Source organism: Macrotis lagotis, chromosome 4, assembly GCF_037893015.1.
Source record: "Macrotis lagotis isolate mMagLag1 chromosome 4, bilby.v1.9.chrom.fasta, whole genome shotgun sequence".
Lineage (NCBI taxonomy): Eukaryota > Metazoa > Chordata > Mammalia > Peramelemorphia > Peramelidae > Macrotis > Macrotis lagotis.
This window is the reverse complement of record NC_133661.1, coordinates 274,136,909-274,159,406: the sequence shown is the minus strand read 5'-3', so window position 1 is coordinate 274,159,406 and position 22,498 is coordinate 274,136,909. Positions and strand designations below refer to the sequence as shown.

The window sequence follows — 22,498 nt, the reverse complement described above, 5'->3', positions numbered from 1 at the left end:
CTCCCTCCCCACCCTTGCTCCTTCTGGTATCCTAGCTTCCATTCTCCTACACCCTTCCACTGCTCAACCTAATTTAACCTTTAGTTGCCAGAAGTCCTAATTATGACTGCAAATATCTAGCATTTAGAAATTCATAAAATGCTTCCAAAAATGCTTCAAACTCATCTTATACTTGACCAAAAAAAAAGCATAAACAATACAATGAACAAAAAAACCTTTCCAGCAAAGAGCTGCACAAGGCTTGACCCAAAGGATTCAGAGAATATGGGATTTCAAAACTGGAAGAGAGCATGTTGAACACGTAGTCTTACTCATATTAAAACAAAGAATTCTTACTATAACATACAAGTGGTCATTCAGTTTTAGCCTAAAATCCTTCAGAAAGGCAAAACTCAGTACCTCTAGGAAAAATTCATTCCACTTTAAGGTAGATCTAATTGTTAGGAAGTTGTGTTTTTTTCCTTCTTAGGGGCCCTAAGGGCCAATACTAATTAGGGGTTGTCTTTCCAGGAGAGTCGGATTTATGCAGTGGCTTCATCTGGCATGGAGCTTTCTGAGGTGTCTCCTGGAAATGATCCATCTTCCTGTGGTAAGTCCCAAATCAGGTTGGAAATTAGAGAACAAAGGGGAGATTGGAGTGGGAGTGAGGGAGACATTGCTATCTCTATCTAGGAGAAAGAGGAAAGGGGATTTTGGGGAAAAGTACCCTTTCTAGGTGGTTGAGGATCAGGAAATATTAAAACAAAGCAGTAACCTACCCCCCCCAGTAGTTATATGAAGATGCAAATAAGCTGAAGGCAACTTTGAAAGAGTCACAAAAAGGTGGCCTGAGGATGTGAAAAAGGGAGGGGAAGAAGTGGTGATCAATTCAGGCCCTTTACTTTTAATAACATGTGTGCAGAGGTAGGAGTATTGTCAATAATTTATAAAGGCTAGGGAATGGCTAGGGACTGAAACTGTGGTTTTACCTGTATAAGAAACAACCTGCACTTGAAATTAAGACCTAAGTACAAATAGTAGCTGTGTGACCATCAGCAAATCACTAAATCTCTGCTTGTCTCAGTTTCCTCATCTGTAAAATAGGGAAAACAGCATCTATTGCTCAGAGTTATTATGAAGATCAAACAAGATAAACTTTTTAAAGCACATAGAAAATCTTAAAGCCATATAAATATGTACGTGTGTGTGTGTATATATATATATATATATATATATATATATATATATATATTAGCTATTGTTTCTGAGTATTATTCTCTACAGTTTTTATAGTTTTAAACTAAAGCACTGATCCCTTGCCCAGGTTTAAATAGCCAGTCTATATTGGAGGCTGCACTTCAATTCCTAGCTCCAGGACTGATTATCATGCTTCCTATCATTTAATACCTATCTACATTTACATGACACGTTCACCTGCATTTGATCCTCTGAGGCAATGTTCTCCTCATTTTACAGATGAGGAAGTTCAGCAATTCGCCTGAAGTCAAGGCAAGATTAGTCTAGATCTTATAGCTTCTAATACAGTGCTCTTTCCAGAACAACACAACATAGGATGATATATGTGTTAAATATCTTCCTTAGGAATGTTTGGTTTGGTTTTTTTCAACACAACTGGTGGCAGCCCTTCTAACTCCAAATCTGATTCCTGAAGAAAGTTAGAAAACCCCCAAGGGCCATCATCCTGATTTCCTATACCCTGATTCTGGTAAAGGTCGAAGGAATGTTTAAGAGTTTAATTTTCTACAGAGTTATAGAATAGAGAAATCGGAATGGGGATACCTCAGGAGGCAGTGAGTTTTCTGTTGCCAAAGAATCATAAATAGAAGCTGGGTAACCACTTATTAAGGATGTTGCAGAAAGATTCAAGCTCATGGATGGATTGGGCTAGGTGATATTTGAAGTTCTTTCCAACTCTGACATTCTGTATTTGAAAAGAGTTGGGACAAGGAGTAGTAGGACACCATAAAAGCTTCTCAGACGATAGATAATCTACTACTTAGAACTGGTATTATGCACCTTCCCTGCATATAAAAAGATAGGTAAGACCATTGATTCTATGGCAATGTAAAAATCTCCCATGTTCTTCCCAAACTTCAGTGCAGTTCATGGCCCAGGAAAAAAAAAAGCAAGGGCATTGTTTCCCCCAAGTCCTCCTCAGTCTGGGGTCTAAAGGTAAGTCAAGTGTCTCCCTAGACAAGGTCATATCCCATCTTTCCCTTAAGTTTTTTGCAAGGCAATGGGTTAAGTGGCTTGCCCAAGGCCACACAGCTAGGTAATTATTAAGTGTCTGAGGTCAGATTTGAACTCAGTTCCTCCTGACAAGCAGTGCTCTAGCCACTGTGCCACCTAGCCATCCCTCCCTTTGTGTTTTTGTTTAATCCTTTCAGTCATGTCCAATTCTTCAAAACCCCATTTGGAGTTTTCTTGGCAAAGATACTGAAGTGGTTTGTCATTTCTTTCTCCAGATCATTATAAGGAAACTGAGGCAAACAGAGTTAAGTGACTGTCTCAGGGTCACACAGTAAAGGCCTGAAGTCAGATTTGAACTCTTTAAAATGAGTTTTCCTGATTTCAAGCCCTTTTGCTCTGCACCACCAAGCTGCTCCTTGTCATTTCTCTCCTCTACTAGTCCCCTTACTGAGTATGGTACCCTAGTTTTTAGCTTTTCTTCTCTCTTCTCACCTTCAGCTTCAAGTTCTACATTCCTCAACTCCCCTGAGTCCTTCTCCAAGCTTGTCTACAAAAACTTCCATGTGCCTGTCTACACCATGGTAAAGGGGGTAAGAAACCAAGAACTAGGGATGATTATACCCTTTTAGAAAAGATCCCTGGAGTTTTGATTGGTTAAGACTGGCATGCCTGTGTATTTCTGAGTAGAACTGTATCATGCCTCTGAGTATCCCAGGAAGGACTCTCTCCACCAGTCTCCATACAGAATTAATCTTTCCTTGGTAGAGACAATACTTATCATGACCTTAATATTTTCCCTAGTCTTGAAGCCAAGCTAGTTGTGTTCCTGTCAGGATTAAGTATGGAAAATTTCTTTGAGAAGATAACCAGATGACAAGAATATAAGAAACAGGAGGTGACAATAGTGAAGCAATTAGTAGTCCCCCTTGGTCTCTGTCTTTATCTATTGACTCCCTTCCTATTCATTAAATCCCAACTCAATTACCCCCTCTTCCACTAACTGTTCCCTGATATACATCCCCAAACACATAAAATCATCAATAGTCACACTTAATATTCACATGACTTCAAGCATTTGCATATATTAGTTATCTCATTTTTGCTTTCACTTTGGCAAAATACACATTTGCAGCTATATATAGTGGAGAAAAAATTGAGAGGCACAATGCATGTAAATTTGTATAACAGCTAATAGGCATTTCATTGGTCTCATCGACCTACTGTTGTAAAGAACTCCCTATATATTCAGAGTGTCAGAAATGATTGCCAGTTTGGGCATTTTCCAATAGCAATGACTAAAGTACCAACAACTTGGTTTTCAGAGAGTGACCAATGTAGAGAGGGTAACAGCAGTATAGTAATGTCTGAAATCAATGTTTTTTAAAACTGATATTACACAAAAGCTTATAGAATTCTAGAGAATTACTAGCAAGAAAAAATATTTTGCATGTTACCAAAATTTATTTTGTGTACTATATTTTATGGGTTATTTCATAGTTGCTACATTAGGAAAAGTACATATTATTAGAATTGATGTTTTGTTATAAAAAAAATTTAAGTGCAGAAAAAAGTGTATTTTCAGCAATCTCTAAAGAAAGATTATGGATTTGGGTGGTTGTTGGAATCTTATCCCCTATTTCCCATATGTTCAATGTATCAACATTTGCATTTTTTTTACTTTCATGCCAATTTTCAGGAATATTACTCCCATGAAATATGAAGAATAACTGAATATATACAACCATGAAACAAATGTAAAAACTATCAGACTGCCTTCTACTGGGGGGAGGGAAGGGAGGGATGGGGGAAAAATTGTAAAATTTAAAACCTTGCAAAAAAAGATTGATAGAAACTACTATTGTATATAATTGGAAAACAAATAAAATATTTATATTACAAAAAAGAAATGTTTCCTCAAAAATGTAGCAGCCAGGTTCTTGAGCTGGCTTTGTCTAGCATTTGATTGTCCTGAATCCTAAAACAAAGTGGGCCTCTAGTCAGATTTATTCTGTACTCATATACAATGGAAAAGCTTGCTAGACAGAATAAAATGTCTAGGGAAATCCCTATTTGCAATTGTTAAAAAAAAAAACCCCAACATTATACAACCATGTATATCATCAGTGATGGCCCTCCCTTCAAACATTACATAGCATTTTTTTGTAACTCTTAGTTCTCTGTCACTTATACTTCTATTAAACTGGAAGTTCCATAAGAGAAGGTACCCTCTCTCCAAAATCTAATACATAGTAGGTTCCTAATGTTTGCTGTTATAAAAAGTACAAACCTCCTCAAGAATTTGCCCAACTCTCATCATTCCTTAGGAATTATTGATCAGACTTTACTCCAGAATGGTGGGAGGTAAGATGAACTAAAGATGATGCCCTTATACTTCATGTCTTTGCTGGGGGTGGGGGGAAATTGGCTTTGCAGAGAGCAACTCAGATCAGCACCATGCCCTTCCTGGATGAGTCCTCTGGTTCAGATGATGACTGCAGCTCCCAGGGCAGTTTTCAAACTTCTATCACCTGCATCGAGTCCAGAAAGGCCAGTGTACCAGGCAGCCCACGGGCTATCAAGAGAGGTACAGGGAACTTGGAACATGAATAAGGCCCCAATAATCTTATCCAGCAAGCAGTACCCCATTTCTCTCCAAAGGGCAATGGACTCTGGGGGTGAACCCTCAGGGCTTTGGGACACTACCAGAGTGTCCCACTATCCAAGGGGTCAATAGAAGAGTCATAATGAAGAGTCAGTTATAAAAAGAGTCAGTCTCTAAAGCAGACATTAAGCTTTTTGTAGTCATGGACCACTTGAAGTAATGCTTTAAATGCATAAAAAAAAATTACACAGGATTACAAAGGAAAATAATTGTATTGAAATGCAGTTATATATTTTGAAGCAAGTTCAAAATCACATATTAAAAACCTCTGCTCTAAAGCGTTCACATTGAACCTTTTGAATGTAAACCATTAAATTCCTGGGGGGAAAAAAGAAAGGATGTTAGGATAGTAGGCCCATTTTAGAAATGGAAGAACTGAGGTACAGAATTAAAAAGACACACCCAGGGTCTATTTGGTAAAGTGAGAACCAGTATTCTTGGCTTCAAAAAATTCCTTGCAAAACACTACTTGGCTTCTTAACTCTTTTTTTGTAAGGGCTGATAGGAATACTAAGTGGGAACAACCTGGACTAATTCATGAAGAGAAAAAGTGCTTACCACTAAGGCTCTTCCTCTTCACTGTTTAAGATAACTAAGGAGTGTCATAACCCCATCACTTAAGCAGCTTTCACCTCATCATATCTCTTTGACCTGCTCTAGGAAGAAGATATGATTGTGCTTATAGTGAGCTTAGAAGCTCACTACTTACTCAGCAGTTTGGAGAGCTTTACCTAACATGGGCAGAGTAGGTACTTGATAAAGGCAGGTGTCTTGAGTATCTACTCTCACCAAATCCATTTTTCCATGGCCAGGTGTCTCTATATCCTCTCTGAGTTCAGAGAGTGACTACGCTATTCCCCCTGATGCCTGTTCCCTGCACAGTGACTACTCAGAACCTGAATATAAGGTTCAACGGACCTCAATCTATTCCATTGATGGACTTGGATCCTGTGGGGTAAGTGAGACCTTGGAATAGTTGAAAAGAGAAAGACTTAGCTGGGGATTTACCACTCTCCTTTAATTAGAAACTACAAAGAAAGGTTGACACATCTTGTGTCAAGTGTCAAGGATTAGCCTTGTCTTTTTTTTTCCTTTTTTAGCAATATTTGTATTTGGATGATATTTTGGTTCGATTGATACTTTCCAACAAACAATCAAATAAACCCCTCTAAAAATTAATTTCCTGAAGATAATTATCCAAGTCAGCCTAACTAGCATGGTTGCAATTGATAATTTATGTCACTTTCCATTTTTAAAGTTTACATATCATTTGATAAGAATACCAACATTGTTTGTTGGTATTGATAATGTAGTAGTCATATAAGGTTTCCCATATTTCTCTGACTTTTTATTATGTCTTTTCTTAAAGAACAGTAATATTCCATGAAACTTATACATCAGTTTGTTCAGTCATAGCTCAATTGCTGAGTATATTTGTTTTCAGTTTCAGAAAGAAGTAATTTTTATTGCCTTTGTGTCTATGCTTAGTTCGTTGATTTCTCTTCTTTATCTTTATTGCCATAGCAAGCATTTCTAGCATTAACAGTGGAAACAACTAAATAAACTTGATTCAATCTTATTTGGGAAAAGTTTCCTTCAGGATTTTTTGTATCTCCTTCAAGCTGCTGACTTGGTTTTCATGATTTTCCCATATTGCTCTCATTTCTCTTTCCAGTTTTTTTCTCATCTCTCTTACTAGATTTTTGAAATCTTTTTTGAGCTCTTATTATTTTTCTTGGAGGCTTTGGATACAGAAGCTTTGACTTTATCATCTTTTGAGTGTGTGCTTTGATTTTCTATTTGATTTTCCATAATTATCTATGGTCAGATTCTTTTTTCCCCCCAGCCTAATGACTTGGTTTTAACATACTTCCCAAGCTTTGAGAGTTTGGGGTACACACTCCCAAGGACCTCAAGTTCTTCAAGGTTTTTTTTAGGTTTTTGCAAGGCAAATGGGGTTAAGTGGCTTGTCCAAGGCCACACAGCTAGGTAATTATTAAGTGTCTGAGACAGGATTTGAACCCAGGTACTCCTGACTCCAGGGCCAGTGCTTTATCCACTGCACCACCTAGCTACCCCTCTTCAAGGTCTTTTGAGAGGTTATGACTGCTCTCCTGCCTGAGCTCTGGTCTGTGGATGACCACAAGCACTGCCCTAGAGCTGTGAGAAGGGTTCCTACTCCACTATGGCAATAGGGGGCCCCAGGTGGCAACCAGGATCTGAGTATGGACAAAGCAACAGAGTCCTGACCCAGGAATAGCTAAGATAATCTCCCCCCACCCCCTTACCATCCATGGACTGAACGTTGTGGAAGCAGCTGCCAGGTGGGTGGCTTGGCAGGTCTGCTTCCATTTCCCGAGGTTGGGTCTGCACTGAGGTATGAACTGCGCTGGGCTCCATGCTCACTGTGGCAGAATTTTCCCACTGACCTTCCAAGTTGTCCTTGGCAATTCCTGGGTGGGGAGGTCTGGAAAAACCACTCTGGCTGCCATGAACCCCTGGCACCCCCAGGGACCCAGGCACCACACTGGCTGTTCCTGGAAAGCTAGAGCTTGTTTACTTGGCACAGCGTGGCCCCTGGCTGCACTTTAGCCCCTTCCAACCCCAGTGAATCAAAGCCTTCTCATGGATCTTCCAAGTTATCTTGGGTCGGAAAATTGTTTCACTTGGCCTTTCTGTGGAGTTTGCCACTCTAGAATTTGGTTAGAGTCATAATTTTAAGGTATCTAGAACCTTCTGGAAGAGAGCTTCCAAGAATTCCTGCCTCCACACCATCTTGGCTCTGCCCCCTGGTATAAGTTTCCAGTGTTTCTCCATTACAAACTCTGTTAGCTCTTGCTTTTTAATTAACAATTAGATCATATCAAAAATTATTTTCAATCCTGTGTTGTTTTTAATAGTATTTTTTAACATAAATAAGCCCTCTATTTTGTCAAAGCCTTTTTCTGTATTTGTCTAATGGTGATTTTAGTATAAATGTGATTAATGATTTAAAAAAAAAAGCATGGTGTGGTGAGTATTTCATGGATAAGAAGACATCCTTGGAGTCAGGAAGACCTTAGTTCAAGTGCTGATTCTAACACCTGTCACTGACCTGGACCAGTCATTCAAGCTCTTGGTGTCCTAGGTAATTCTCTAAAGACTATACATTGTAGAGAAGCTACTGATATGTATCAGTCACCAAGAGCTTCTTACATCTATAAAATCATAGGTCTGGTTTACAAAAATACTAGTAGTTTTCTTCATAATGAACCTTAAATGAATGAATAAATAATGAATCCTTAAATGCCTGATATAAATCCAATCTGGTTGTAGTGAGTAATTTTTGGAAGTACTCTAGTAGCTTCTTTGCTGCTATTTACTTGCATCAATGTTGATTAGGAGTATTCCTCTTTAATTTTCTTTTTCAATTTCTTACCTTCTTTGAATTTAGAATTTTATTGATACATTTTTGTTTTGGCACTGTCATTTTCCTATATATTACACCCTACCACTGAATCTTCCTTAGTAACAATAATGACAAAAAATATTAAGTTAAAACAGACCAAAAAGAGGGGAAAAAAATCTATGTTTGAAATATTCTATGCCCATAGAGTATTTTATTATCTCTTCTCTATAATTAAGTTTGGTCATTGCAGTTGAACTTAAATGCCTTTTGGTGCTGGATTTCTTTACATTGTTATATTCATGGTGCTTATACCTTCCACTCACTAGGTCTATGTTTTCTGGCAAACCAGGACAGAAGTTGTTTGTTCCTTTGTTTGGTAGTATCCTCTTGTATGCAGAAACTCCCAAGTTTCAGTTCCAACCAAGAAACCCAAATTTTTCAAACTCATAAGACTGCTTCCAAGACTAAATATGTCCATCTCAGATCTCTGTTCTATAACATGGGAGCAGGAAAATAAACAAAAAGCAGAATAGGCAATGAACTAGGATTCTTAGATTCAGCCTCAGATTCACCCAAGCAGGAGAATATGTGCTTTGGTTGCCTCAGTGGGAGTGGGGGGAAGGAGACTTAGTAAGGAGTCCCCTGAACTTATCTTTTTTTTTTTTTAGTTTTTGCAAGGCAATGGGGTTAAGTGGCTTGCCCAAGGCCACATGGCTAGGTAATTATTAAGTGTCTGAGGTTGGATTTGAACTCAGGTACTCCTGACTCCAGGGCCAGTGCTCTGTTCACTGCACCACCTAGCCGCCCCCCAGAACTTATCTTTTTTGAATTGCCATAATTTACAAACACTAGATTAGGAATATACAGAAGACCCTGAATGTCATCACAGAAGGCCAGAGTTGACATAACTTGCTGTTTGCAGCCCAAGTTGGACTTCCTTTGTGTCCCTGGGAATCAAAACAGGTGTTTTGTCCTGAAATGATCAGCAACTAGAAAACTAGAGAAAGAAGAAAGTAACTAAGGACAGGTCACTTCTTTTTAAGGGTCCATTGAGTTACTGATTTTTCTTGCTAAGTGGTCAGTAACTAACCTACTTTTATCATCTCAAAGCACCTTCAGGACTGAGTCACATATGGCTAGCCTGAAGCAGTTTGGGTAACTCTGCACATGCTGTCTGGGTGGGTGCCCCAATTCAACCTCTTCTATGAGGTAATGAAGAAGAGGTGGACTCAAGAGCTGGATTGGTCCCTTAGTCATTTTGTCAGAATTTTCTAACTTTATATTTTTTGTGTGAGAAATGAGTCCTGATTGCATTACAAGTAGGTAGTGGAGACAATATGTATGATAGGAGCTCAGTATTTATTAAATTGAATTGGAGAGTAGCTTATCTTAAAGAGTGTAGTTAACAGCAACATTGTGGGATGATCAATTATGATTAACACAATAATCCTGAGAAACCTATTAAGGAAAATGTCATCCACATCCAGAGGGGGGAAAAGTATGGATTCTGAATTCAGAGCAAAACATACTATATTGACTTTTTTAAACTTCTTTTATGTTTTTTCTTTCTTTCTCATGTCCCCCCCCCTTAGTTCTAGTTCTTTCACAACTTGACTGATATAGAAAAATATTAAACTCTATTTTACATGTACAACTATATTAGATTGTTTGCTGCCATGTAGATGGAGGTAGGAAGAGAGGGTGGTGGAAAAATGTGGAACTTTGCAAACTTGCAAAGGATGAATGTTTAAAACTATCTTTGCATGTAATTGTAAAATCAAATAAACAACTAAGGAAAAAGGAAAAAAAGGAGTTTAGTTATAGAGACAGGGCCCAGATAATAAGGAAGGAAAGAATGCTTATGACTTGACTATAACCTGACTTTTAGGCTTATCTTCCTGTTCTTCCTTATATAAACTGCTTTTTATATAAAGAATTAGACAAAGAGGTCTACTCCTTGTTTCCCAAATATATCATGTTCATTTCTTGCTTATGAGACCTTGCTCCTGCCTGGAATGCCTGCCCTTCTTTCTAGTTTTTAGACAATTTAAGTCCTTTTCAGTGACTAACTTAAACTCCATCTTCTTTTTTTTAGTAATATTTTTTCATTTTATTAAAGATTTTTATTTATTTTGTTTTACAATTTTTCCCCCAATCTTATTTCCCTCCCCTCCCGCACAGAAAGCAATTTGTCAGTCTTTAGTTTGTTTTCATGTTGTACATTGATCCAAATTGAGTGTGATGAGAGAGAAATCATATCCTTAAGGAAGAAATAAAAAGTATAAGAGATAACAAGATCAGACAGTAAGACATCTGGTTTTTTCCCCTAAATTAAAGGGAATAGTCCTTGAACTTTGTTCAAACTCCCCAGTTCTTTATCTGAATACAGATGGTATTCTCCATTGCAGAGAGCCCCAAATTGTCCCTGATTGTTGCACTGATGGAATGAGCAAGTCCATCAAGGTTGATCATCACCCCCATGTTGCTGTTAGGGTGTACAGTTACACTCCATCTTCTTCATGAAAACTTCTTGGACCATCTCAAGACCAAACCCAGTGATCTTTGCTCTGAACACTTCATTTGGCAGTCGTCATATTTTATCTTACATTGCTATTGATTTTTATATCTATTTTCTCATCTAGAATATAAGCTTCTTAAAACTAGAAATCATGTCTTCTACTTCTTTGTATCCTATACACCAGGAGGGGTATGCTGTCTTACATGAGGTATCAATGAGAATCTATAGATTCTTTAATAAATGTATGTTAATGATGATACAATTACTGAGGCAGCTAGGTAGTGCAGTGGGTAGAGAATTGGATGCGGAATCAGGAAGAGTAAATGAGTAAAATCTTATCTATCTGTGTGATCCTGGGCAAGCCATTTAACCTCTATTTGCCTCAATTTCCTCATCTGGAAAATGAGGATAAGAGTATCACCCACTTCCCAGAGTTATTGTGAGGAATAAATGAGATATTTATAAAGTACTCTGTAAACTTTAAAGTAATAAATACATATTCTAGCTATTATCAATAATAATAATAATAATAATTGGCAAAAAATATGAATAACTGTGATCTACAGAATATCTAAGAGCCCTGACCAGATTCTCTTTTTTTCTATCTCAACTTCATTTTCTCCCATGTCTGTAGGAATCGCTAGAGAAGTCAGGCTACCTACTGAAAATGGATAGTCGGGTGAAAACATGGAAAAGACGTTGGTTTGTTCTAAGACACAGAAAAATTATGTACTACAAGTCCCCGGTAAGGTCCTTCCCACAGGCCTATCACCAAAGCCCAAACATAGAACAATGCAAGAGGTGTTCAAGGAGGAGGCAGCATGGGCCAGGCCAATACAAGAGACATGGGGCAAGTGGAGAAGGAGGAGCAAAAGGCCAACCCTCTCTCTGGCAGTCAGCAAGTTGAAACAGAAACATGGAGAACAATACCAAGAGAAAATATAACCCTGGAGGAAATTGTATTCCTGTTACCATCATGAGGCTCAGAATGGATGCCTAAAAGTCATAAAGCTTGGCAGTTCCCTGGGTAGCTTCTGACCCTATTTTGGTAGCTCAATCTGTCCTTGTGTGATATTGGTCAGTGAGATCTGACTGAGTTTTTACTCCTTACTCTATAAAGCATAGCTTAAGTAGCATTTCCCCAAGCATTGCACCTGTTCTCTGATAAGTCTTCCTAAACTGAGACCCTAACAGTAGCAAAGTTTGTGTGTCCTATTCCTCAAGATATGTCAGAAGATTACTGAGGGTGAAAAATGATGACTGGAGTGATTTAGGCATAATGCTCCTACATGTCAACCCTTCTTCCTGCCATGTTTTTCTACAGAGTGATGTGATCTGGAAACCACAAGGTCAAGTGGAACTGAACTCCCACTGCCACATTGTCCGGGGGGAAGGTGCACAGACATTTCAGGTGAGTCTTACTTGTGTATTCATACACTCATCATCTTGTGACATGGGGCCCAGATACTGAGGACAAGAAAAAGTGAGCCTAGAAGTAAATGAGTCCATGTTAGATAAAGTATGCAAAGAAGACATTAAGTTCAAATATAGCCAGAACTCCCATAACTCCTGGATGTGAGAAAGGAGGAAAGAGAAAAAGAAACATGGAAAGGGAGAGTGATGGTGAAGGATGGAAAAGGAAAGTGGGAGAATGTAGAGAAAAGAAAATGAGTCAATAAACCCTGGATCTGTGAAGACCTAAATAAATGCCTTTTCTAATTTCCCCTCATTCCCTCTATCCCCTATAGCTCATCTCTGAGAAGAAAACCTATTATCTGACTGCAGATTCCCCCAACTTGCTGGAGGAGTGGATCAGGGTTCTCCAAAGCTTGCTGAAGGTGAAGGCCATTGGATCCCCAGCCCTGTCACAGAGTGGGGCTAAGCCCACTGTGAGAGGCTGGTTGACCAAGGTATGGGAAGACCCCATATTGTGAACCTCCTGAAAGGACAGTGCAGACGAGATGGAAAGAGGCCAGAAGGGGTTATGAAATCCTGCCTCATATCATAGATACAGGTGGACTTGAAGTCACAAGGGTCTGAGTTCAAAGCCAGTCTCAGTTCTACTAATTAAAACAGGAATAATAATAACACCTATCTACCTGGGCTGTTGTGAGGATAAAATGAGGTATTTGTAAAATGTTTTATAATTCTCAAAGAGCTTTAGAACTACTAACTATAGGGCAGCTAGGTGGCTCAGTGGATAAAGCACCGGCCCTGGAGTCAGGAGTACATGGGTTCAAATCTGGTCTCAGACACTTAATAATTACCTAGCTGTGTAGCCTTAGGCAAGCCACTTAACCCCATTTGCCTTGCAAAAACCTAAAAAAAAAAGTACTAACTATAATCATTTCATATAGCATCTTTTACACAGAAATCTCCATGCACATTCTAGGCCAATAATCTTGAAAGTATAGGGCCCCAAGGGGCATGACCCCAAATGTGCATAATCAACCAAGTGAGGGATAAAAGATGATTGCATCTCAGCTTCCCTACTCAAAGAGTTTGTCTCTAGTGGAACTATACCCCCACTTTCATTATTTCCAGCATTAATCCTCCCACCAAAGGCCTCCTGCTGTTGTGTAAGCTCCTAACCTCTCCACTTTCCACATGGCAATGGCCCCTCGAGGGGTTTACAACCTGAGACCTAGATATCTGCAAGAGCATGTGTCAGCAAAATTTTTGCCCCCAGCATCACTACACTGTGCTCCCTAGATCACCACATAGTTGTCTGTGATAACCACCCCTGAGGGAAGGAAGAGAGGGGATAAAAGTGTTCCAGTTCATTTTTGGTGGGACAGAGTAATTCACAGAAGGCAAACAAGTAAGAATGGATTTTGATCTTCACTACAGATTTCACTTCATTATCTTTCTACTTCAATTCTACACCTTTTCTGAACTCCCCTATTTATAATGAAGATGCCACCATCCTTCCAGTCACCCAAGTTTGAAATTTTGGTGTCATCCTCCACTCTTCCCTCTCATCTCTCCAGTGTATCCATTCACCCTATGTTTCCAATCAGATTACAAATCTTGCTGTTTTTATCTTCAATACATCTCTCAAATTCAGTCCCTTCTCTTCAAATACAGATCCTCATCACCTCTTGCCTAGGCTACTGAAATAGCCTCCTAATGAATCTCCCCAACTCAGGGTTCATTCTACTCCAAACCATCCTCTACATAGCTGTTAAAGCAACTTTTCCTAAAGTACAAGTCCAGTCATGTACTTTCCTCTACTCAAATCTCCAATGGTTCCCTATTAGTTCTAGAATCAAATATCTCCTCTTTATCTCTCATACTTATAAAATTTCAACTTTTTTTTTTGTTTTTGCAAAGCAATGAGGTTTACCCAAGATCACACAAAGCAATTATTATGTCTGAGGTCAAATTTGAACTCAGGTCCTCTTGACTATCCACTGCACCACCTAGCTGCCCCTGCCCCTGCCCCTCAACTTTTTGTATAAGTTTTCTAATGCACATCATTGTTAGAAAGGCAATGCAATGGCTGATGTATCAATATTTTACATATCTATACATATTATCTTTTCTTTTTCTTGCTTTCTCAATGGGTAGAGGAAGGAGAAAAAATTTGAAGATAAAATAAAAATGAATTTTTTTTAAAAACAAGCAAAAATGTTTTTCCATAACTCTTTAAAACAGATGAGAGGGACATCTATCTAGATGGCTCAGGAGGCCAAAAAAAAAAAAATAAAAAACCCAGATAAGAACAAGAGTTAATTCTATTTTAAAGTTGCGAGTTGAGTTAGTTTGTCCTTTGTTTTCAAAAAAGACATGACATCAGGGAGGTGATACCATAACAAGCACATGAATTGGATTTGATAAGTCACCAGGCTCACTTTCTCCTCCAGAGTTATCTAGGTCCAGTGGTCAGATAGGAATCAGGACAACTAGAGATAGCCCTGGATGTGAGGTAATCAGAGTTAAGTGACTTGCCCAAGGTCAGCTAGTAAGACAGCCAGTAAGTGTCTGAGGCTGGATTTGAACTTAGGTCCTCCTGACTGCAGTGCTGGAGTTCTACCTACTGTGCCATCTAGCTTTCCCAAGATTGTGAATACTAAAGAACAGAAAGGTGAAGTTACTTGCAAACATTCAAATAGTACAAAAAAAAATGTTGGGAATAGAACATCTTTTTCATATCTGTAGGATTTCTAAACCTTTGCTTCAATTTCTTATCAACCTAGGGTGATCATCTTCATTTTAAAAATAAATCTTTTTAAATGGTTCTAATATACAGGTATTCAAAACTGGTCCAACCATTTGAGAAAGCTATTTGGAATTATCTTAATAAAACAACTAAAAAGTCAATTAAAAAGGGGGGGGGGAGCAGCAGTATTACAAAATGGATAGAAGGCTAGTCTCAAAGTCAGGAAGTCCTGGGTTCAAGTCCCATCTTTAATACAGACTATATTACCCTAGTAAAGTCATTTTAATCTCTCAATGATTTAGGCAACTCTCTTAAGACTATAAATTGTGTGGCGTAGTGGATAAAGCACTGGCCTTGGAGTCACGAGTACCTGGGTTCAAATCCAGTCTCAGACACTTAATAATTACCTAGTTGTGTGGCCTTGGGCAAGCCACTTAACCCCGTTTGCCTTGCAAAAAAAAAACCTAAAAAAAAAAAGACTATAAATTGTGGAAAAGGTGCTACCTCCATTGGTATAATTTCTTCACATGGGATTACTGAATAGCAATCAAATCACAGGTCTAGTTCCTATCTTCTGTTACTATTAGCATAATAGTACATGTATATAATTTATATATTAATAATATTCATATATAACATATATTATATATATATATAATATACATAAACCTTTACTAATAGTGACATAAGCAAAAAAGTCTGGAGATCATAGCTCTAGAAATTTGCTATTTCATCTTCACATCATGTTCTAGAAGTATGGGAGTGATTAGTTTCATTCCTTTATAAATCAGAAGACAGTAGCCTGAAATGGATCCTAAGCTTATGGCAAACAAGGATACCCAGCTCCACTTCTATTCCCTTTAGCATCTAATTCACAGCTATTCTTGGCTCACATCTGACAAAGCAAAGAAGCTTTTCTAGCAATACAATAGTCCTAGGCCAGGAGTTTATGAGGGAAAAAAAGGGACAAAGTCATCTTAACTATCAGCTAGAATTCTTTAAGTGGCAAGCTATGATAAATTCTAAGGAAGAGATCAGTCAAACGACTATATACAAACAAAAACATACATGTTAAATTGAAAGTAGTCTTGATTAAGTCTAAGATTCAGGAAAGAACACAAGGAAAGGCTTGCAGAAAATGACACTTTAGCCAGGGCAGCTAGGAGATGGAGCTGAGGAAGAAAAGAATTCCATACATGGGTGAAAGATAATGAAAATGCAGAGTTGGGAGGTAGAATGTTTTGTGAGAGGAACAACAGTCACTGTAACACAGGTTACAGGAGGAGTAAAATGTTAAAAGACTGGAAATTTAGGAGGTTAGGAAGGATTTTAAAAAGCAAAGGATTTTATATTTGATCCTGGAAGTGATATTGAAGATACAAAGATCTGTAATTTAGAAAGATCAATCTGACAGATAGCATCTTGGACTGAGGAAAGAGATCTAGTAGCCAAAAAACTTTAGATAAGAATTAGGATTCTTGGAACTCCTTTCCTAAAGCAACAGCCATTTTCCAAGCAGAGAGGAAAAAAAAATAGAATTATTTATACTTTTTCCCCTGTGTTACTAAGGATTGAGCTCTCACCATGCAACTTTCTAGATAATGACAATAGAAAGCAAGATCCCCCGGGCCACATGTAGACAACAGCTATAGTAGTCATTTTATTTCCTATGAACTTACCAGGTAAAACATGGTCATTCCAAGCTGGTCTGGTGTTCTCTGATTGGAAAAACCTTCTACTACTATCGAAGCCATGAGGACAAGGTATTTTACTCAGTTATATGGTTTGCTATAGGTTTTTCTCCCCCCCCCCACCTTGGGGACCATCAATATCAATTCTTCTGTTTTTTCATATACCAAAAAAACAGTCACCCAGACCCCTGGATTTTCTTGGACCCATAGCTTTCTGAAATTTACCCGTCCTTTCAGTATCTAAATTTTTTAACTACCTGGCTCCATCCATGATGTCTATTCAGTGAATTCTGCCTATGTAGAATTGCTTGTTTTCTACTTGGTTGTATTTTCCCAACTGAATTTCATTCTGCCTTCTGTATTGTTGAGCTAATTGAAGACATTCCTATCCTCATTTTTCTTATTCTCATCTTCCTACCTCTGTTAATCCCCCAGGACATGGGGCAGAGAATGACTCCAGCTTCCTTTTCCATTAATGGTATCTGTCTCTAGTATCCTCTGGGCTGCTTGCCTGTTCGGGGGGCATTTATAGAGGAAGTGGATCGTTCCTGTGATTCAGATGAAGACTATGAAGCCACTGGAGGAATGAGAAGGCTTCTCTCTTCCCACTGCACTCTGGTGATCCAGCCACCAGAACACAGTCCCACTTATCTTCTCATTGGCTCCAAACATGAGAAGGTAAGGCAGAGAGTAAGACACAAAGTGGGGCCACCAAAAAAGAACTGGAACTGGTACCTTGAATTTACAGAAGTTTGTAGAATTTCTCCAATGTTTTGATCCAAAACATTTAGCAGTGACTGACATTCTATAATATAGGTGTCAAATGAATGCTTTTTGAAGCAACAGCTAACTCTCCTTCACCTCTAGGACACATGGCTCTACCACCTCACAGTGGTTGCAGGCAGCAACAGTGCCAAGGTAGGCACTGCCTATGAGCAGCTCATTGAAAAACTGATGGATGAAGAGGGAGACTCAAGTAAGCATCATCCAACAGGCTTAATGTTTAGGTGGAGTAGCTTAGTGAAATTGGTTAGGGAGCAATAAATGTGAGTCTTTGCTCTAAGAATTGCCTAGCTGGGGTGGCTAGGTGGTGCTGTGGATAGAGCACTGGAATCAGGAGTACCTGATTTCAAATCCGGCCACAGACACTTAATAATTACCTAGTTGTGTGACCTTGGGCAAGTCATTTAACCCCATTTGCCTTGTAAAAAGACTTAAAAAAAAAGAATTGCCTAGCTATTAAAGAAAATATTTCCTTAACTCCAGCACCTCCACAAGCTTAGCTTAGTCAGGGCTGGGATGACCTACTCTTTGTCTCCCTGGGAATTTCTCAGAGTAAGAAATTTTCCCTTTACCTGGTGGAAGTTTCATTCTGTATAGTCTTCAGTGTTGCAGGCAGAACAAAGGGTTGGTGAATAAAGGGGACTTGGTAATCTGTAGCAAGAGCATGTTAATAAATAAAACCCAAGATGGAATCAGGGCTGACTTGAGTGCAGGATGGTTGAGGTCCATTTATTTGACTACTGATGTGTTCATTCTCTCCCCCCCACCTCCCTACAGGTTCATGTTCTCTCTTTCCTATTCTTTTTCTTTCTCTTTCTTCTCTTCTCTTTCTCTCTGCTTCTCTCCTTTCCTCCCTGTCTCCTTTTCTCCCTCCCTCTCCCCTTTCCTCTCTCTCATCCACTCTTCTTTTCTTTCTCTCCCTCTCTCTACCATATGATTCATACATGTATGCAGTTAATTTCAAATTGAAATTGTTTTATTCTTTGGATTTGTATCTCCAGTGCCTGGTTCAATGGAGACACCTAATATTTGTTGACTGATACAATGCCCACAGAAGTCTTCATACGTGTATAAATACTTGTAACCATAATTATATGTTATATATACATTCTTCATAAGCCATAATGATATAATCAATGCCAGCTGCAGTGTCCTGGAACAGTCCCTGCCTTTGTCTTCCCTACAAAGTAAAACTCTGGGGATAAAGTCTTCAGGATGTCAGAGTGGGCACCCCCACCCCTGGTGATAACTGACACTATCTTCTGATGCTCCTCTCAGGTTCCCCTTTGTGGAGACACCCCATGTTATGCTACAGTAAAGATGGGCTTGGTGCTTCCCTCACCACCCTACCCTCAGAAGCCCTGCAGACAGAGGCCCTCAAGCTCTTTAAGGTAATTGATAACCATTCCCCCTTCTCTAACTTCCACAAGGTGTCCTAAGCAGTCTAAAATATAGCCCTCTCGAGCAATGGCCACATACAGCAAAGGTATACTTATCTATGTGAAACTTGAAGATAGGTTGGAAGAGCAGGGAAAAGTGAATGCTCCCTGTTGCAACACCATGAGCTGGGGTTTTATGGTCTCACTCTCCTTTTTACAATGGAAGTAACTGAATTCTAGGTCATTGTTGTTCAGTTGTTGTTTTCAGTCACATCTAACTTTTCCTGACCCCATTTTTTTCCTTGGCAAAAATACTGGAGTAGTTTCCCATTTCTTTGGCTCATTTTATAGGCGAGGAATTGAGGCACACAGGAATAAGTAAATTGCCCAGGGTCACACATCTATTAAATGTCTGAGGCTGTATTTCAACTTGGATCTTCCTGACTCCTAGCCTGGCACTCTTATCTACTGTACCAACTCAGAGCTGTAATGGGTCATACATAGTACTTAATAAAAACCTTTATCTTTCTCTTTAAAAACCCAATCATCTCTCTAAAATTTCCTATTTCCATCAAAGGCACCACCATTCTTCCATTCTTACATAAAGTTACTCACTCCCCTTCACCCCCATATCTAAACCAATTGCCAAATCTTAATGATTCTCCCCCAAAACATCACTGGCAACCAATAACTTCTCTCAGCTCACAAAACTACCGCTTTAGTTCAGGTCCTCATGACTTCTTTGCTAACTTACACAAAATTCTCAAAACTCTCCTCCCCCTTTTCTATTCTCCAGTCGGCTGCCAAAGTGATCTTCCTGAAGGGCAAGATCCAACCTTGTTGTTCTACTCAGTAAACTCCAGTCTCTTGAGATGTAGTATATTCATTTTCATGATTTTCTCATATCACTCTCACTTCTCTTCCCAATTTTTCCTCTACTTCCCTTACTTGATTTTCAAAATTCTTTTTTGAGCTATTCCATGGCCTGAGACCAATTTATATTTTTCTTGGAGGTTTTGGATGTAGTTTCACCTTTGTTGTCTTCTTCAGAGTGTATACTTTGATCTTCCTTATCACCATAGTAACTTTCTATGGTTAGATTTTTTTCTTCTGTTGTTTGCTCATTTCCCCAGACTATGGCTTGATTTTAACTCTTTGTTAAGGTGGCACTCTGCTTCCAGGGTGGAGGGGTTTTTTGCAGCTGTTTTCAGAGATACTTTTTTGGAGATACAAAGACAGGAACCTAGGTTTTCAGTTCTTCCAAGGTGGTATGATCTAAGAAGAGATTTTTATACTCTCCTGGACTGTGCTTTGATCTGTGGGTGACCACAAGTACTCCTTTCTGCCCTGGAATTGAGAAGAGGGTCCTCCCCTACCCCAATAAGAGTAACCTCTTTTGTGCTTCTGCTCCTCCTACAACCCAGGATTGTGACCCAGATCTGAGTATGGGCGAAGCAACAGAGTTCTGCCTCAATGAAAGTAAAGAGACTCCTGTAATCTCCTTCTGAACCAGACACAACTGCCACCACCCACTGATTCAATGGCTCCCAAGGAATGCTCCTGGTCTGCTGGGGCCCCTAGTGAGACATATTTTTCCTGTGAACCTTTCAAAGCTGTACTTGGCAATCTCTGAGCTAAGAGGTCTGGAAAACACCCCAATATCTATTCCTGGATTGCTGAGGCTGGACTGCATTGCACTCCTCTCACACTCCAGTGCAACAGACCTTTCCCTAGAAATCTTCCAAGTTGGAAAATTGTTTCACTCTGTCTTTTTGTGGGGAATGCTCCTGGTCTGCTGGGGCCCCTAGTGAGACATATTTTTCCTGTGAACCTTTCAAAGCTGTACTTGGCAATCTCTGAGCTGAGAGGTCTGGAAAACACCCCAATATCTATTCCTGGATTGCTGAGGCTGGACTGCATTGCACTCCTCTCACACTCCAGTGCAACAGACCTTCCCCTAGAAATCTTCCAAGTTGGAAAATTGTTTCACTCTGTCTTTTTGTGGGTTCTACCACTCTCATTTAAAGGTATTTGGAAAGGGTTTGGAGGAAAGTTCAGTGAATTCTTGCCTTTACTCCATCATCTTGGTTCCACAGCCTTGTCCCAATCCATCCATCCAGCCTTACTATAGATTGTTCCATTTCCTCCTATACTCTGCTGTCCAGACAAACAAGCCTTTTCTCTTTACACTGGCACATGACATCTAAATTCTGTCTTCTAACTAGGCACCAGAAGGGACATTCTCCTTTACCTCTCTACCTATAGGCAGGTGAGGGCTGAAACCTGGAGTCAAGAAGACCTGGGTTCAAGTTCTCAGATACTTACTAGCTTTGTCACCATCTCTGCTTCCCTTTCCCCATTTGGAAAAAAATAAAATAAATAATAATAGCACCCCCTCCTAGGATTGTTAAGTGGATCAAATAGCACAATGACTACCACAGAGCAGCACTTTAAAAGTTTATTTCCTGTCTTTCTTCCTTCCTCCCTCCCTTTCAGTCCTTCTTCCCTTCCTTCTCTCCTCATAAGGTCTCTTTTCCTTCTTTCTCAGTCCTTCCTCACCCCCTCAAGGGCTTGTGCCAGTATGTAACTTTTTATAGTTATTCTTTATCTACATACACATGACCTTATTGCCTCCCCCAGTATAACAGAAGCTGCTTTCAAGTAGGGATTGTTCAATTGATTGTATTTGTATCCCCAGCCCTCAGAAAGTGCCTGATCCTTCCCTTAAGGGCATCACCCAGCTGCCTTAGTAAAAGTGAGCCTCTCCTAGACCATTTCAGCTAAAGAACTCTGAACACTATCTCTTGTTGGCCCCAGTTTGTTTCAATGGCAGAAAGTGTTATTTTTTTCCATTTGAAAGGCAGAGGACCTGATGAGGCACATAAAGAATACTATTTATTCAACAGACAGAGTTAAAAGGGAGCCTAGGAGTCCTAACCTCCCATTTGTTCTCAACAGTGGGAAGGCTGCAGAAAGATTCTATCCCTCAACCCCATCCCTGCTCCCCCTTCTCCCCCTGCTTCAGCCCTTAACAATGAACACCCATGGGGCGGCTAGGTGGCACAGTGAATAGAGCACCAGCCTTGGAGTCAGGAGTACCTGGGTTCAAATCCAACCTCAGACACTTAATAATTACCTAGCCATGTGGCCTTGGGCAAGCCACTTAAAGCCATTCATTGCCATGAAAAATCTAAAAAACAAACAAACAAACAAAAAACAATGAACACCCATTCCTCATCTGGAAAATAAACACAAATGGACTTAATCCTGATTCTCCTCTTCAGTCTCAAGACTTCTGGGAAGGTGCAGCTCACCTTCCTCACCCCTCCCTCTGGAGTTTGGAAAGACAATCTCTGTTGTCTGAATTTCAGAGTCTGAACCTAGCCCCCGGGACTAAAGCCCTCTTGTCCATGAAGGCTGTGGATACCAAGAAGGATCAGAAGGCATTTGCTTCTACTTCTCAGTCAGTCAACAGGCATTATTAAGTACATACCAGAAGTACTTAGCAGTACTAGAGACACAAAGAAAGAACAAAAAAAACCACAAAAATAAACCAAGAAATCTCATCCTCCTGCCCTCAAGAAGCATTCTTTCTAGTGGGAAGAAAACACAATTAAGTACATGTAATATGGAGAGAGGGAGAGAAAGAGGGAGGGGGGAGAGAGAGAGAGAGAGAGAGAGAGAGAGAGAGAGAGAGAGAGAGAGAGAGAGAGATGCTTATGTGC

The 22,498-nt window shown here is 39.5% G+C and overlaps 1 protein-coding gene across 12 annotated transcripts in view; it reads left to right on the top strand.

The window, feature by feature from the left end:
• Positions 1–22,498, top strand: part of PLEKHH1 (pleckstrin homology, MyTH4 and FERM domain containing H1) — an 80,925-nt gene that overhangs the window by 38,652 nt on the left and 19,775 nt on the right. For 11 of the 12 annotated variants that reach the window (XR_012478237.1, XM_074236077.1, XM_074236075.1 and 8 more), the window contains 11 exons: positions 511–589; positions 2,689–2,780; positions 4,624–4,774; positions 5,665–5,807; positions 11,393–11,503; positions 12,083–12,169; positions 12,507–12,668; positions 16,603–16,683; positions 17,104–17,289; positions 17,479–17,587; positions 18,673–18,785. Coding sequence is in view for 11 of the 12 variants with exons in the window: in XM_074236077.1 (XP_074092178.1) it covers positions 511–589; positions 2,689–2,780; positions 4,624–4,774; positions 5,665–5,807; positions 11,393–11,503; positions 12,083–12,169; positions 12,507–12,668; positions 16,603–16,683; positions 17,104–17,289; positions 17,479–17,587; positions 18,673–18,785 (1,314 nt within the window). In the remaining variant the exon portion in view is untranslated. The remainder of the gene's footprint in view (positions 1–510; positions 590–2,688; positions 2,781–4,623; positions 4,775–5,664; positions 5,808–11,392; positions 11,504–12,082; positions 12,170–12,506; positions 12,669–16,602; positions 16,684–17,103; positions 17,290–17,478; positions 17,588–18,672; positions 18,786–22,498) is intronic. The other variant, XM_074236073.1, reaches the window with a different exon arrangement.